The 17,628-nt window shown below is 44.5% G+C and overlaps 1 protein-coding gene across 1 annotated transcript in view; it reads right to left on the reverse strand.

Moving 5' to 3' along the window:
• Window positions 1-13,269, reverse strand: part of LOC115105832 (protein phosphatase Slingshot homolog 1-like) — a 35,735-nt gene extending 22,466 nt beyond the window's left edge. The window contains exons 1-2 of the mRNA XM_029628248.2: window positions 12,876-13,269; window positions 11,288-11,325 (exon numbers count right to left, since the gene is read on the reverse strand). Of these exons, the coding sequence (XP_029484108.1) occupies window positions 11,288-11,325; window positions 12,876-12,947 (110 nt within the window). The 5' untranslated portion in view covers window positions 12,948-13,269. The remainder of the gene's footprint in view (window positions 1-11,287; window positions 11,326-12,875) is intronic.
• Between the last annotated feature and the right edge of the window lie 4,359 nt (window positions 13,270-17,628).

Below are 17,628 nucleotides of genomic sequence, written 5' to 3' on the forward strand. Positions count from 1 at the left end.
AATCAGAGCATGTCCCAATCTTTCTAAGGCTGAGTTTACACACAGTCCAATTCTGATGATTTTTTAAATTATTGGCAAAACAGCTGATCTGATTGGTTGAACGGCCAATTAGTGGAAAAAGATCAGAATGAGGCTGCATGTGTAAACTCACATTAGGACAGCTGTGAACAGTAGACTTCTAAAAAGAACACTCAAGAAGACATATAGACAGCCATAAAAACAATACCTGTATACAGAAAATGCTGGGTGCACAGTTACAAGTGACAACCATTCAAACCATTGTCGCCGTTGTGCTACCTCTTATCAAGGTAGAAATGACAGTGAGAGATACACTCAGGATTGCCTGTCCTTGAGTGAGTGGAGGACTTACATTCGCCAGATCTCTCTCTTACTCAGGACTGCGTTCTTCACAAAGTGAGGCAGCATGGTAAGCATGGCTTCCTGTGAAGGCTCCACCACAAGATGCATCCTGATTCTGGATCTCTCCCTCAGTAGCTCTCTGGAGTCTACTGGCCTCACAAAATCTCCTCCGCCCTTATAGCTTTTTAGCACATCCATGTGCAAAAAATACATTCACAAGCATTGTGTGCCTCAAAAACTAATTTGGTTTCCAATGTATAATAACTCATTTGGCCCTGGGTTTCGTTTTTCCCTGTAAAAAGGTGCAGATTGGGTTCAATAGTCTGATGATGTATCCTGTTTTGGTCTGGTGCGTCCGTCTCTCCCTCCTGTCCGTCTGGGCTGTGAGGATCAGTCTTCAGATTCTGCTGCGTCTGTTCAGCTCTGCCTCAACTCCCGGCCATCAGCAGCAGCTTATCTCCTCCTCACAGCACGCGCTTGAGCAATCATAACTCCCTCCGCAACTCCCGACACAAAAGCACCATTCAAGCATGTTTCACGTTAGCTGGGTTGGGTGGCAGGGAATCTAGCTTGCCTCATCTTCAGTCTACAAAGCACACGTCTGTAGAGTGAGTGGATGCTATTTGACATGTAAGATCCCAGAGGATCTCTGATGAGCCACTGAGCCAAAGGAAACATACTACTCATTGAGTGGCATATTCAACTTTGTATGAACCATAACTCCATCACAGAACACATATCCAATGCCAGTGTGAAGCAATTTACGCAAGATGCTCGTTAGACGCACACCAAGGACATCTTCCCTTTTGAAGTCTGCACACACACACACACACACCTCTCTCCTTGGCTGTTGCATAACCCTGTCTGGTGCTTGGGCTTTCTGGCTGAGGCAGCCAGGGTACTGTGACAACCAAGGGCTGCTGGGGGGTAAATGTGGATCAGGTTTCTGCCTGACTGATACAGTATGGCCCTCAGAGAGGTAGACTTGGTGACATCACTGGGCCCTAGGGTCTGAGAGAGGACAAGATGAGCAGAGCTAATGTGGACTGGGCCACTTCCAATAATCAATGGTGTGACTGCTCCGCCCTGCAGCATTTCTCTGGTGACTATCTATCACTATCAAGTTAAATGTCTTTGCTTTAGCCTTTTAACAACAAAATATTTAATGGCACAAAACCACTAATATCAATATTTTTTTTATTGTGTTTTCCTACATTTTCTGCAGGTAGAAGCAACTCTGAAGCAAGATTTTACATAATCAAAATTGCTCCCTATACCACCTTTCAAACATTCCTCTATCTACCTTGTACCACCAAGAAAGTAATCTACCTTATCAATGTTATAATCTCAACCCACCCTGTGTGTGTCTCATGTCTAGCGGATGGGGGAAACTGTTGTGTAAGGCTGAAACGCCCTTGGCCCAACCAGGTTGGACTAGAGCATGTATTTCCAATCTGAGGTAAGCGCAATGCTTGTTAGGGGTACGCCAAATAAAATGTGAGATATATATAGAATATATATATATATATATAAATAACAGTCCATTTATATTTTCCAACGGGGCTATACATTTGGGTGAGTTCCCCCCCCCCCTCCCCTGAGTAGCCTCGTTTCACTGCCCAAAATAAAATTTAACAATCTAATGTTCAGCGAAATAACAACAATGTCAGATACAGGTAGCCTAGGCAAATAATTAACATCCAATCACATTAACCATTACTCTGTCGCGGGAATTCCACGAACGGTCCGTATGTAGCCAAACGTAGCTGCTGCTCATGTTGGTATCTGCACTGATGGCGCAAAAGCCATGACAAGGAGACATAGTGGAGTGGAAACGCGAATGCAAGCAGTTGCCCCCGAAGCCACTTGGGTACAATGCAGCATCCACCGAGAGGCTCTTGCTGTCAAGGGAATGCCTGACAGCTTGAAAGACGTTATCATTGTTAAAGCAAGGCCCCTGAACTCTCATGTATTTTCTGCATTATGCAATGATATGGGCAGCAACCATGTAACGCTTTTACAACATACAGAAGTGAGCTGGTTATCAAGGGGCAAAGTATTGACACAGTTGTTTGAATCGAGAGATGAGCTTAAAGTTTTAACTGACCATCAATTTTACTTGTCTGACCGCTTGCATAATGACGAGATTATCACACAACTGGCCTATCTGGGTGATGTTTCTTCTCACCTGAGTGATCTGAATCTAGGACTACAGGGACTCTCCGTAACTATATTCAATGTGCGGGACAAATTTGAGGCTAGGATTAAGAAGTTGGAGCTCTTCTCTGTCTGCATTAACAAGGACAACATGTCTTTCCATCTATCATTGTATGATTTTTTGTGTGCAAATGAACTCAAGCTTACGGGCAATATCAAATGCGATTTAGCGAAGCACCGGAGTGAGTTGTGTGCGCAATTACGCAGGTACTTTCCCGAAACCGATGACACAAACAACTGGATTCGTTATCCCTTTCATGCCCTGCCTTTAGTCCACTTACCGATATCTGAACGAGAACCTCATCGAAATCGCAACAAGAGGTTCTGTGAAAATGTAATTTAATCAGAAGCCACTGCCAGATTTCTGAAAATTAGCCCCGGCACAACAACACCATGACATCACATCCTTCTGTAGCTGAGTAGAGGATTCCACCTATGCAATACAGCTGGATAGTGTTTCTGATTTGATGGAATGTATAATGGTGGTTAAAGGGAATGGTAACTGAGTGATGGACCGTTATTACCCTTGATACAACTAGGCCTACATCTCAGTGTTTAAGGGTCCCCAGATGGAGACATTCTTTGTGAACTGTAATAGACTGCAATGGTGTGAGATGTTCCATCTCTTTTGCAAGCTCTCATTAAGGTGTGGGCCTATGTATTGAATACTGGTATTACGTTATTCATATTTATCTACAATGTGTGTAATTCAGCACCAGTGTCCATGTTATTTATTCAGGACATTCCTAGGTGCTTCCTACTGTAACCCAGTCCTGGAATTCCCACTGACACCAGGACCAGGGGTCAATATCCATAGGCATTGGGGAACTCAGATTCCCTGGTCAAAGAAATGTATACCAACCCTCCCCCAGATGGACCACAACAGATTGTTACTATACATTACTGTATCACCTAATGCATGTGCATGCACGGCTTCTCATGGAAATACATGGGCAAAAGTATATGGACACCTGCTCATCGAACATCTCATTCCAAAATCATAGGCATTAATATGGAGTTGGTCCCCCATTTGCTGATATAACGGCTTCAACTCTTCTGGGAAGACTTTCCACTAGATGTTGGAACATTGAATGGAAGCTAGTCCTCACAGCAGACATAAGAACATTAGTCATGTCGGGCACGGATGTTGGGCGATTAGGCCTGGCTCGTAGTCGGCGTTCCAATTCATCCCAAAGGTGATGGGATTGAGGTCAGGGCTCTGTGCAGGCCAGTCAAGTTCTTCCACACCAATCTCGACAAACCATTTTTGTATGGACCTCGCTTTGTGCAAGGTGGCATTGTCATGCTGAAACAGGAAAGGGCCTTCCCCAAACTGTTACCACAAAGTTGGAAGCACAGAATTGTATAGAATGTCATTGTATGCTGTAGCGTTAATATTTCCCTTCACTGGAACTAAGGGGCCTAGCCCGAACCATGAAAAACAGCCCCAGACCATTATTCCTCCACCAAACTTTACAGTTGGCACTATGCATTGGGGCAGGTAACGTTCTCCTGGCATCAGCCAAACCTAGATTTGTCCGTCGGACTGCCAGATGGTGAAGCGTGATTCATCACTACAGAGAACACATTTCCACTGCTCCAGAGTCCAATGGCGGCGAGCTTTTCACCACTCCAGCAGACGCTTGGCATTGAGCATTGGCGATCTTAGGCTTGTGTGCGGCTGCTCGGCTATTGAAACCCATTTCATGAAGTTCCCGACGAACAGTTCTTGCGCTGATGTTTCTTCCAAACGGTAGTTTGGAACTCAGTAGTGAGTGTTCCAATCGAGGACAGATTATTTTTACGCGCTAAGCACTTCAGCATTCCCGTTCTGTGAGCTTGTGTGGCCTACCATTTCACGGATGAGCTGTTGTTGCTCCTAGAATTTTCCACTTCACAATAACAGCACTTACAGTTGACAGGGGCGGTGCCACGTTCAAAGTAACAGAGCTCTTCAGTAAGGCCATTCAACTGATAATGTTCGTCTATGGCGATTGCATGGCTGTGTGCTCGATTTTATACACCTGTCAGCAACGGGTGTGCCTGAAATAGCCAAATCCACTCATTTGAAGGGGTATCCACATACTTTTGGTCATGTCATGTATAATAGCTGACCTTCGACCCCCAATATGTAGCTGGACATAGAGGCCTGTAGTAATTTAGCCAGGCACCTAGGGAGGGCAACAATGTTTTCCATATAGATCACGTCACCATAATGCAAGAGTTCTTTGAAAACAAACAAACAACTTTTTTCTAGATTCAAATACAGTCGGGAGAACAAGTATTTGACACACTGCCGATTTTGCAGGTTTTCCTACTTACAAAGCATGTAGAGGTCTGTAATTTTTTATCATAGGTACACTTCAACTGTGAGAGACGGAATCTAAAAAAAAAATCCAGAAAATCACATTGTATGATTTTTAAGTAATTAATTTGCATTTTATTGCATGACATAAGTATTTGATACATCAGAAAAGCAGAACTTAATATTTGGTACAGAAACCTTTGTTTGCAATTACAGAGATCATACGTTTCATGTAGTTCTTGACCAGGTTTGCACACACTGCAGCAGGGATTTTGGCCCACTACTCCATACAGACCTTCTCCAGAACCTTCAGGTTTCGGGGCTGTCCCTGGGCAATAAAGACTTTCAGCTCCCTCCAAAGATTTTCTATTCCAGGCCTAATCGCCCAACATCCGTGCCCGACTGGCTAGGCCACTCCAGGACCTTGAGATGCTTCTTACGGAGCCACTCCTTAGTTGCCCTGGCTGTGTGTTTCGGGTCGTTGCCATGCTGGAAGACCCAGCCACGACCCATCTTCAATGCTCTTACTGAGGGAAGGAGGTTGTTGGCCAAGATCTCTCAGTACATGGCCCCATCCATCCTCCCCTCAATACGGTGCAGTCGTCCTGTCCCCTTTGCAGAAAAGCCTCCCCAAAGAATGATGTTTCCACCTCCATGCTTCACAGCTGGGATGGTGTTCTTGTGGTTGTACTCATCCTTCTTCTTCCTCCAAACACGGCGAGTGGAGTTTAGACCAAAAAGCTCTATTTTTGTCTTATCAGACCACATGACCTTCTCCCATTCCTCCTCTGGATCCTCCAGATGGTCATTGGCAGACTTCAGATGGGCCTGGACATGCGCTGGCATGAGCAGGGGGACCTTGCGTGCGCTGCAGGATTTTAATCCATGACGGCGTAGTGTGTTAATGCCCGAGATGGCATAGCAGTTCAGACGTCTTTTGTCCTCGTCTTGTCGTATCGTGTATATATATATATTTACAACTTTTTTTTCACATACATTTTATTTTTATTTTCCATCAACTCATCTTCAATACACTCTCCTGCAACTTGCCTCACCAATTGATATGTATAAATACGTATTATTTACCTCAAATCTGCAATCAAATCTGCAATCCTCCAAGAAGCTAGCCAGAAGCTAGCCAGAAACTCCAAGAAGCTAGCCAGAAGCTAGCCAGGAGCTAGCCAGAAGCTAATCAGAAGCTAGTTAGCTTCTTTACTGGCAACTCGTTAGTATTCAGCTAACCACGGTTTGTGGTCATCAGCTATCCTTTAACTCGAAAATCTATCGCCAGTTTTGTACGGCGCAGCGCGGCTCGGAACGGAACATACCGGACCGATTTTTTCTCTCCATGTCCCTGGATTTCAACTGCTCTCTGGACATTCACTCCCGGATCTCACAGCTAGCTGGCTGCTATCCGTGTGTCTATCTGCTTTCGTCGATTCCGGAGCAAACATCAATTACCCCGGAGCTAGCCAGTCCGTCAATCACTCCTGAGCTCCGTCAATCACTCCTGGGCTGCAGTCACCTATCCGGACCCGTTTTACTGCCTACACGGAGCCCCTCCGGGCCTTCACAACTGGACTGCCGACGTTATCTACCCGAAGGAGATCCGGCTGGCTCCTCCGTCGCGACGTTACCTGAATGCCCATCTGCGGCCTGCTAACCGTTAGCTGTCTTACCGGATGCTCTCAGAATAGACAATCGGACAATTTATTTATTTTTATTATTATTATGTTTCTTCTTGGGCCTCTATAACTATATCTATTGTTTTTATTTTTTTTTGTTGTTGTGTGATTTGGACTAATCCCCTCTACAACACGGAACTCCACTAATCTACTGACGGAACGCAAGAGGTGGCTAACAACAGACCTCCATCCTATGCTAGCTTGCTACCGATGTCCTGGCTAGCTGTCTAAATCGCCGTGACCCCCAAACCAACCTCTCCACTCCCTGGACCCTTTTGATCACTCGACTAAGGATGCCTCTCCTTAATGTCAATATGTCTTGTCCATTGCTGTTCTGGTTAGTGTTTATTGGCTTATTTCACTGTAGAGCCTCTAGTCCTGCTCACTATACCTTATCCAATTTATTAGTTCCACCACCCACACATGCAATGACATCTCCTGGTTTCAATGATGTTTCTAGAGACAATATCTCTATCTTCATCACTCAATACCTAGGTTTACCTCCACTGTATTCACATCCTACCATACCTTTGTCTCTACATTATACCTTGATGCTATTTTATCGCCCCCAGAAACCTCCTTTTACTCTCTGTTCCAGACGTTCTAGACGACCAATTCTTATTGCTTTTAGCCGTACCCTTATTCTTCTCCTCCTATGTTCCTCTGGCGATGTAGAGGTGAATCCAGGCCCTGCAGTCCCTAGCTCCACTCCTATTCCCCAGGCGCTCTCTTTTGATGACTTCTGTAACCGTAATAGCCTTGGTTTCATGCATGTTAACATTAGAAGCCTCCTCCCTAAGTTTGTTCTTTTCACTGCTTTAGCACACTCTGCCAACCCGGATGTTCTAGCTGTGTCTGAATCCTGGCTTAGGAAGACCACCAAAAATTCTGAAATTTTAATTCCAAACTACAACATTTTCAGACAAGATAGAACTGCCAAAGGGGGCGGTGTTGCAATCTACTGCAAAGATAGTAGGACAGAACTCTGCAGGCTATCCAGGTCTGTACCCAAACAATTTGAACTTCTACTTTTAAAAATCCACCTCTCTAAAAACAAGTCTCTCACCGTTGCCGCCTGCTATAGACCACCCTCTGCACCCAGCTGTGCTCTGGACACCATATGTGAACTGATTGCCCCCCATCTATCTTCAGAGCTCGTGCTGCTAGGCGACCTAAACTGGAACATGCTTAACACCCCAGCCATCCTACAATCTAAACTTGATGCCCTCAATCTCACACAAATTATCAATGAACCTACCAGGTACCCCCCCAAAGCCTTAAACACGGGCACCCTCATAGATATCATCCTAACCAACTTCCCCTCTAAATACACCTCTGCTGTCTTCAACCAAGATCTCAGCGATCACTGCCTCATTGCCTGCATCCGTAATGGGTCAGCGGTCAAACGACCTCCACTCATCACTGTAAAACGCTCCCTGAAACACTTCAGCGAGCAGGCCTTTCTAATCGACCTGGCCGGGGTGTCCTGGAAGGATATTGATCTCATCCCGTCAGTAGAGGATGCCTGGATATTTTTTTAAAATGCCTTCCTAACAATCTTAAATAAACATGCCCCATTCAAGAAAATTAGAACCAGGAACAGATATAGCCCTTGGTTCTCCCCAGACCTGACTGCCCTTAACCAACACAAAAACATCCTATGGCGTTCTGCATTAGCATCGAACAGCCCCGTGATATGCAGCTGTTCAGGGAAGCTAGAAACCGTTATACACAGGCAGTTAGAAAAGCCAAGGCTAGCTTTTTCAAGCAGAAATTTGCTTCCTGCAACACTAACTCTAAAAGTTCTGGGACACTGTAAAGTCCATGGAGAATAAGAACACCTCCTCCCAGCTGCCCACTGCAATGAAGATAGGAAACACTGTCACCACTGATAAATCCACCATAATTGAGAATTTCAATAAGCATTTTTCTACGGCTGGCCATGCTTTCCACCTGGCAACTCCTACCCCGGTCAACAGCACTGCACCCCCAACAGCAACTCGCCCAAGCCTTCCCCATTTCTCCTTCTCCCAAATCCATTCAGCTGAAGTTCTGAAAGAGCTGAAAAATCTGGACCCCTACAAATCAGCCGGGCTAGACAATCTGGACCCTTTCTTTCTAAAATTATCTGCCGAAATTGTTGCCACCCCTATTACTAGCCTGTTCAACCTCTCTTTCGTGTCATCTGAGATTCCCAAAGATTGGAAAGCAGCTGCGGTCATCCCCCTCTTCAAAGGGGGACACTCTTGACCCAAACTGCTACAGACCTATATCTATCCTACCATGCCTTTCTAAGGTCTTCGAAAGCCAAGTCAACAAACAGATTACCGACCATTTCGAATCTCACCATACCTTCTCTGCTATGCAATCTGGTTTCAGAGCTGGTCATGGGTGCACCTCAGCCACGCTCAAGGTCCTAAACGATATCTTAACCGCCATCGATAAGAAACATTACTGTGCAGCCGTATTCATTGATCTGGCCAAGGCTTTCGACTCTGTCAACCACCACATCCTCATCGGCAGATTCGACAGCCTTGGTTTCTCAAATGATTGCCTCGCCTGGTTCACCAACTACTTCTCTGATAGAGTTCAGTGTGTCAAATCGGAGGGTCTGCTGTCCGGACCTCTGGCAGTCTCTATGGGGGTGCCACAGGGTTCAATTCTTGGACCGACTCTCTTCTCTGTATACATCAATGAGATCGCTCTTGCTGCTGGTGAGTCTCTGATCCACCTCTACGCAGACGACACCATTCTGTATACTTCCGGCCCTTCTTTGGACACTGTGTTAACAACCCTCCAGGCAAGCTTCAATGCCATACAACTCTCCTTCCGTGGCCTCCAATTGCTCTTAAATACAAGTAAAACTAAATGCATGCTCTTCAACCGATCGCTACCTGCACCTACCCGCCTGTCCAACATCACTACTCTGAACGGCTCTGACTTAGAATACGTGGACAACTACAAATATTTAGGTGTCTGGTTAGACTGTAAACTCTCCTTCCAGACCCATATCAAACATCTCCAATCCAAAGTTAAATCTAGAATTGGCTTCCTATTTCGCAACAAAGCATCCTTCACTCATGCTGCCAAACATACCCTTGTAAAATTGACTATCCTACCAATCCTCGACTTTGGCGATGTCATTTACAAAATAGCCTCCAATACCCTACTCAACAAATTGGATGCAGTCTATCACAGTGCTATCCGTTTTGTCACCAAAGCCCCATATACTACCCACCATTGCGACCTGTACGCTCTCGTTGGCTGGCCTCGCTTCATACTCTGCCGCCAAACCCACTGGCTCCATGTCATCTACAAGACCCTGCTAGGTAAAGTCCCCCCTTATCTCAGCTCGCTGGTCACCATAGCATCTCCCACCTGTAGCACACGCTCCAGCAGGTATATCTCTCTAGTCACCCCCAAAACCAATTATTTCTTTGGCCGCCTCTCCTTCCAGTTCTCTGCTGCCAATGACTGGAACGAACTACAAAAATCTCTTAAATTGGAAACACTTATCTCCCTCACTAGCTTTAAGCACCAACTGTCAGAGCATCTTACAGATTACTGCACCTGTACATAGCCCACCTATAATTTAGCCCAAACAACTACCTCCTTCCCAACTGTATTTAATTTATTTATTTATTTTGCTCCTTTGCACCCCATTATTTTTATTTCTACTTTGCACATTCTTCCATTGCAAAACTACCATTCCAGTGTTTTACTTGCTATATTGTATTTACCTTGCCACCATGGCCTTTTTTGCCTTTACCTCCCTTCTCACCTAATTTGCTCACATTGTATATAGACTTTTTTTTTTTTTTACTGTATTATTGACTGTATGTTTGTTTTACTCCATGTGTAACTCTGTGTCGTTGTATGTGTCAAACTGCTTTGCTTTATCTTGGCCAGGTCGCAATTGTAAATGAGAACTTGTTCTCAACTTGCTTACCTGGTTAAATAAAGGTGAAATAAAAAATTTAAAAAAAAGTGTTACTAATGGTTTTCTTTGAGACTGCGGTCCCAGCTCTCTTCAGGTCATTGACCAGGTCCTGCCGTGTAGTTCTGGGCTGATCCCTCACCTTCCTCATGATCATTGATGCCCCACGAGGTGAGATCTTGCATGGAGCCCCAGACCGAGGGTGATTGACCGTCATTTTGAACTTATTCCATTTTCTAATAAACAGTTGTTGCCTTCTCACCAAGCTGCTTGCCTATTGTCCTGTAGCCTATCCCAGCCTTGTGCAGGTCTACAATTTTATCCCTGATGTCATTACACAGCTCTCTGGTCTTGGCCATTGTGGATAGGTTGGAGTCTGTTTGATTGAGTGTGTGGACAGGTATCTTTTATACAGGTAACGAGTTCAAACAGGTGCAGTTAATACAGGTAATGAGTGGAGAACAAGAGGGCTTCTTAAAGAAAAACTAACAGGTCTGTGAGCCAGAATTCTTACTGGTTGGTAGGTGATCAAATACTTATGTCATGCAATAAAATGCAAATGAATTACTTAAAAATCATACAATGTGATTTTCTGGATTTTTGTTTTAGATTCCATCTCTCACAGTTGAAGTGTACCTATGATAAAAATTACAGACCTCTACATGCTTTGTAAGTAGGAAAACCTGCAAAATCGGCAGTGTATCAAATACTTGTTCTCCCCACTGTATATGTTTTTTGTGTGTGTTTTTTTTTAGGGAGAAAATAGGGGAGGGAGAGGCTTACCTCTGATTTGCTCTCCGGTCATCATCACACCCTAATTCCTGCAAGAGAAAGACAGAAATGTTACATACACTGTAGGCCTACTAGAAACGCTTCCATCAAGGCTGTGCTGACAGTACAGTAGGATGCATTGCGCAACAGCAGCACATGACCCGTATGCCCTGCTATGTCCTTCCATGCTCCCCTTGCTACCATACCTAATCACAATGTCACAATACAATGACTCAGAAGATTCCCATTGACTGGTGGAGACAGAGATTCCTTTCCTTTAGAGTTATGGGTATATAGACCATCACTAAGTGATGCTCTTGATCTACATGGGACAAGTAACTAAATATAGGCTAGACATTGGGCCTTCTGTACCAGTAGCAATGCTGTAGCTCCCTGAGGGCAGAGTGGTTGAGGTTGTCTGTTGCATTAGGAGATCTGAATAAAACTCTTCTCTCTGCGTTTCATGACATGTTACAGTGTCAAAAAGAGCACATAGGCCTAGACTGCGCTTGATCTGTGGATCTGATGTCAAAGAGGCTATTTAATAGCACAGCTCAAACTAACTCAGTCACTAGTAGCAATTGTAATCTAGATACTTTCAGATATAAAATAGAGGTATACAGACGTAGGTAGCCAACTCTGTATAAAATCATTTCTGCAGCAGTATCTTTAATGATGTAATTAGTATGACATCATTTCTGCAGCACACAGCAATGTGTGTGTGTGTGTGTGTGCGCGCACCCGCCTCCATAGAATTCAAGCCATGATGGATTTATTTGTTTTTGAAAGTCTTCATGTGCTTTATTAGTAAGATCAGAGTGATGTACCAGTGTTTAAACTGAATTTATGGGACATGAAGGAGATGCTTTACGTTAGGTTTTAAAACGTGTAATACACTTGCATTTAATATTGAATACAGTGTATCAGCGCTCTCTACTGGCCATACCATGTCACTATCTATGATCTCATATGTTTTGAAATATAAGCTCACACCTGCCACAGTAGTATTTTGACAGTGATTGAAACGAGCAGGTACCAACAGCAACATCCCTGACTCAGTAGTGATGTAATGGTGTACATAACTAGGCAAGTAGCTGCACAATACTGATGAATCTCACTCTATAGTCTATTCCATATGCAAGCTGAAGCAAGGAATTTAAACAAATGTCATGACTTAAAAATCTAAGCAAAATCCTGAGATAATGCTTTCATTAATTGCCTTGCTGTATAAACGCATATTTGTCTTTAAACCACAAAAACTGAAGGCAGAAATAAAATGCTGCCACATGCAATTAATGCATTGTTCTGGTAACTAATCACCGGCTCAGATTTTGTTTAGAAGCTAATAGCGCGGGGCTGGACTACTTCACCATTCTAAACGGATGGATTCCATAAAGTCTATTAAATTATGTCCATACAAAACAGTCTTGCCGTGTTAGATATAATATGTCACTAAATTGCAAAAAAATTATATTGACAACTGAAAGCGTCCTCCTCAATGCTGGGCCTAGTGGATGAGGGACGTGAGCATCGGGCACATCCCCGGCGTTTCCTTCACGGCGCTGCCTACGTAGCGAACAACTCCCGCAGTTTCACTTACCTCCCCCGCGTTGGTGCTGGCGGTGGATGCTGCGCTTGGGGTGGGAGAGCGCTGTAGGGTTACCAGAGCCATGGCTGGCTACTGCTACGGAGAGGAGGAGACCTTTGAATGGGGGGGAAGGTAGGCGCGTTGCTCTGGGCCAAGATGCGCCTAGATTGACCCTGTGTAGCACAGGAGAAAACGCTCAGGATCGCATTAAATCTTTCTTGCCTCTGATTTCACCATCCTGATAAACCCATCACCGGCTTCTGACTCGCCCATCCTTCACAGTTCGTTTTAGAATAGTCATTTGTAAATAGTTGTAAAGGCAAGTATGCAATTTTGTCCATCTGTGTCATATACCATGTATCGTGCAGACAAACAAAATACATCGCAGCCAGGTTGCATGCAGAGCATAAATGACAAGCGATTCTGTTCTGACACTTTGCCGGATGCTATGATTGGCTGCTTCGGTTTGCGTGCGCGCTATCATTGGGCCAATGTCGTCAAGGTGACACTGGCCAGACTAGAGACTACTACACTCAACGGAAACCAAAGGCTACTTATTATGAAATGTCTTCATGGGAATATTATTTGCAAACAGATTTAAGCAAGGAACATTAGTACACACATTTTAGAACTCATATTGCGCCTTCACAGATATGCACCCATTGTATTGCTATAATGAAGATGGTGTGGAGGAATTCATTATCGCCATCTACATTCTCTTAAGTTATTATTATCTAAATAATTATTAAAAAATATATTTAATGTCCTTTTGTGTAGAATCCATGGGACATGACTTGAAAAGACTGAAGTGGGAATAATCAAGTTGCATCCATTTCTGTCAACACCCTATTGTCCTCATCAGCTGTTATAGGTTGATCCATAGCTGGCATGTGTTGGTGAAACCTGAGCCACTTGACGTCTTTTCCTGACCTGCTGTGATTTGACTAGTCTCCTGCAGGCCCAGGCCTGTGGTATCAATGGGCAACAGCACATCTACTCATTGAGACACACTCAACATATCAGCAAAACACAAGCTTCCATTCCATTGAATTACTTTTAGGAGGTGGTCCACAGTAGGTTTTTGTAGTCGTCTAACGTCAAGTAGTTGCATTCCAGGTTGCATTTTGGCTCAATATTGGCAGCTTCTGTGATGACTGGATGTACAAAACATTTACATTAAGTCAAAGGTTCTAGAAGAGCAACTAGAAGAGCGTGCTTTTGCAGGACTGTTTTACATGTTTGATTGTTAGGGCGGTGCAGGAGTTTCTGCTTATGACTATCAAAAGGGAAGTTTCAACATTTTAAAGAGTAGCATGCAGACCATCTATCACTCACCACTACATGCATCTCCTGCCTGGAATAGCTCAGTGGTCATGAGGACCAGGCCATAGTAGGAGGCATTGGCAAACCTGAGGCAGAAACCATACAAACACAGAGATCATACGAAGGGCCCAACTCTAAGTTTCAATGGTTTTCAATTTCAGAACTGTGAGGAGAGGATTACTGGTTGAATCGAGATGGTGAGCTAATGAGATACCAGAATAATGAGAGCAAAATGGACCTACCATATAAACCACAGGAGAATAGTTATTCTGCGATTAATGAGGAGTTAAGAGATCTTGGATCCTACCACGATCCTCCTGCCTCGCAAATATGGAAAATGCACACACCCAAGCAAGTGTTGTGAATACACAAACACAGTTATAAGCTAAGCAAGATGATCTCAGATTAACACTTCCAACATGAATGCACACACACACACCACACCAATTATACAGTCTCACCTGTTTATTGGCAATAAGTTCACCATGGGGCATGGTTTTGCTGTTGTCAGCAACGATGCGTCTTAACGATTTCATAGCAATTTCCCGAAAGCACATGGAAGCGGGCACTCTTGGGCAGCCACAGTATCACACACAGACATGAATACAGACATTTACACATGCATATACTGAAACACACTTCATCCACTACCTATGTGTTCAGTAACATGCACCTCAGTGATGCATTTCAACCATTTAGTTTCAGAACCGTAGATACGGCAGGTCTAGAGTGTAACAATACTTACAAAACGGAAGGTAACAAAGCTCAGCAGGGGTGCTGTAGACAGGCCAAGCAGCCAGGCCAGCCAATGGTAGGCATGATCCAGATGGCCAGAAGGACCTCGAACAGCGTCAAGGGCCCGGAATATCTGAATCAAGAAAAATGTTGATTGTCTTACTATGAGATAAAACAATCGCAATCGTACAAATATGATAAAGGACATTGGGCAGGAAGTACCTCAATGAGCATAATGCAGGTGGTCCTCGACTTCATCATGAGGATCTCTGAGTACAGCGTCACTCTGAAAGAAAAAGTCAATTAATGAATCTATAAATATGACTTTTAACCCTGATGCAGAGCACAACTGTAGAGAATAACATTAGGACTGCATAGAACATTAGCTGTTATACTGGCAATGGGAGGCCTGGTATTGGTGAAAAAGAATCAGTTACATTCAAAAAAAAATTACTACTTTAACAGTCAGCATTTTAATAACAAAAGGCCGTGTATTTTCTGGTTCAGAATAATTGAGTCTGGAACCAGTTCTATAACTGACACAGGACTATAAATACACTTGTTTTGTTCCTGGTTGGAGCGTTATTGTTGCTCTGCTATCATCACAGATTTAACTGTCCCAAGAGAGAATGTGGATGTGCTACAATAACAGTGTGTTATGTTAATTCAGCCTGATCAGCTCCACTGCACATAACCACATAGGAAAGCTTGGGGTTCAACCCAGGAAAGCTGTGGGTTCAAGGCAGCAGAACCAGCGCAGGTGAATTCATGTAGCAGGTTAGGAGAATTAGGTTAATGTTAGGGTTAGGCTTAGCTACAATGGTACAGTTTGTCAACAACAGTTTGTCAACAACTGTTGTCCCCGGCGCGACCACTAGATAGAGCTGTTGTAATCTAACCACATCTAACCACATTGGTAGAAACGGAAACAAATCATCTGTGGCCACAAATCATCATTATCATAACCAACGGAGGCTGCTTTTTATTTATTTTTATTTAACTAGACAAGTCAGTTAAGAACAAATTCTTATTTACAATGATGGTCTACACCGGCCAAACTCGGACGACGCCGGGCCAATTTTGCGCCGCCCTATGGGACTCCCAATCACGGCCGGTTGTAATACAGCCTGGATTCGAACCAAGGGGTCTGTAGTGACACTTCTAGCACTGAGGTGCCAACAACACGTGTTGTTGAGTTGGTTAAATCTGCTGGGGCATCTTGTATCTCAAATTACAGTCATCCAATAGGAATAAAGCCTGCAGGGAAGGTGAGGGAGGAGTTACATCTATTGTAAACAACTTTTTGGGAGAGGGAAGAACAAGAATGTAAAAGACAATTAACTTAAAACCATTGGCCTCATACTGCCTAATTGTACCATTGTCATTATTATGCATTATGTTTACATACAGATTATACACTGCTCAAAAAAATTAAGGGAACACTAAAATAACACATCCTAGATATGAATGAATGAAATATTCTTATTAAATACTTTTTTCTTTACATAGTTGAATGTACTGACAACAAAATTACACAAAAATGATCAATGGAAATCAAATGTATCAACCCATGGAGGTCTGGATTTGGAGTCACACTCAAAATTAAAGTGGAAAACCACACTACAGGCTGATCCAACTTTGATGTAATGTCCTTAAAACAAGTCTAAATGAGGCTCAGTAGTGTGTGTGGCCTCCACGTGCCTGTATGACCTCCCTACAACGCCTGGGCATGCTCCTGATGAGGTGGCGGATGGTCTCCTGAGGGATCTCCTCCCAAACCTGGACTAAAGCATCCGCCAACTCCTGGACAGTCTGTGGTGCAACGTGGCGTTGGTGGATGGAGCGAGACATGATGTCCCAGATGTGCTCAATTGGATTCAGGTCTGGGGAACGGACGGGCCAGTCCATAGCATCAATGCCTTCCTCTTGCAGGAACTGTTGACACACTCCAGCCACATGAGGTCTAGCATTGTCTTGCATTAGGAGGAACCCAGGGCCAACCGCACCAGCATATGGTCTCACAAGGGGTCTGAGGATCTCATCTCGGTACCTAATGGCAGTCAGGCTACCTCTGGCGAGCACATGGAGGGCTGTGCGGCCCACCAAAGAAATGCCACCCCACACCATGACTGACCCACCGCCAAACCGGTCATGCTGGAGGATGTTGCAGGCAGCAGAACATTCTCCACGGCGTCTCCAGACTGTCACATCTGCTCAGTGTGAAGCTGCTTTCATCTGTGAAGAGCACAAGGCGCCAGTGGCGAATTTGCCAATCTTGGTGTTCTCTGGCAAATACCAAACGTCCTGCACGGTGTTGGGCTGTAAGCACAACCCCCACCTGTGGACGTCGGGCCCTCATACCACCCTCATGGAGTCTGTTTCTGACCGTTTGAGCAGACACATGCACATTTGTGGCCTGCTGGAGGTTATTTTGCAGGGCTCTGGCAGTGCTCCTCCTGCTCCTCCTTGCACTAAGGCGGAGTTAGTGGTCCTGCTGCTGGGTTGTTGCCCCCCTACGGCCTCCTCCACGTCTCCTGATGTACTGGCCTGTCTCCTGGTAGCGCCTCCATGCTCTGGACACTACGCTGACAGACACAGCAAACCTTCTTGCCACAGCTCACATTGATGTTCCATCCTGGTTGAGCTGCACTACCTGAGCCACTTGTGTGGGTTGTAGACTCCGTCTCATGCTACCACTAGAGCGAAA

Source organism: Oncorhynchus nerka, linkage group LG22 (assembly GCF_034236695.1).
Source record: "Oncorhynchus nerka isolate Pitt River linkage group LG22, Oner_Uvic_2.0, whole genome shotgun sequence".
In the NCBI taxonomy this organism is placed as follows: domain Eukaryota; kingdom Metazoa; phylum Chordata; class Actinopteri; order Salmoniformes; family Salmonidae; genus Oncorhynchus; species Oncorhynchus nerka.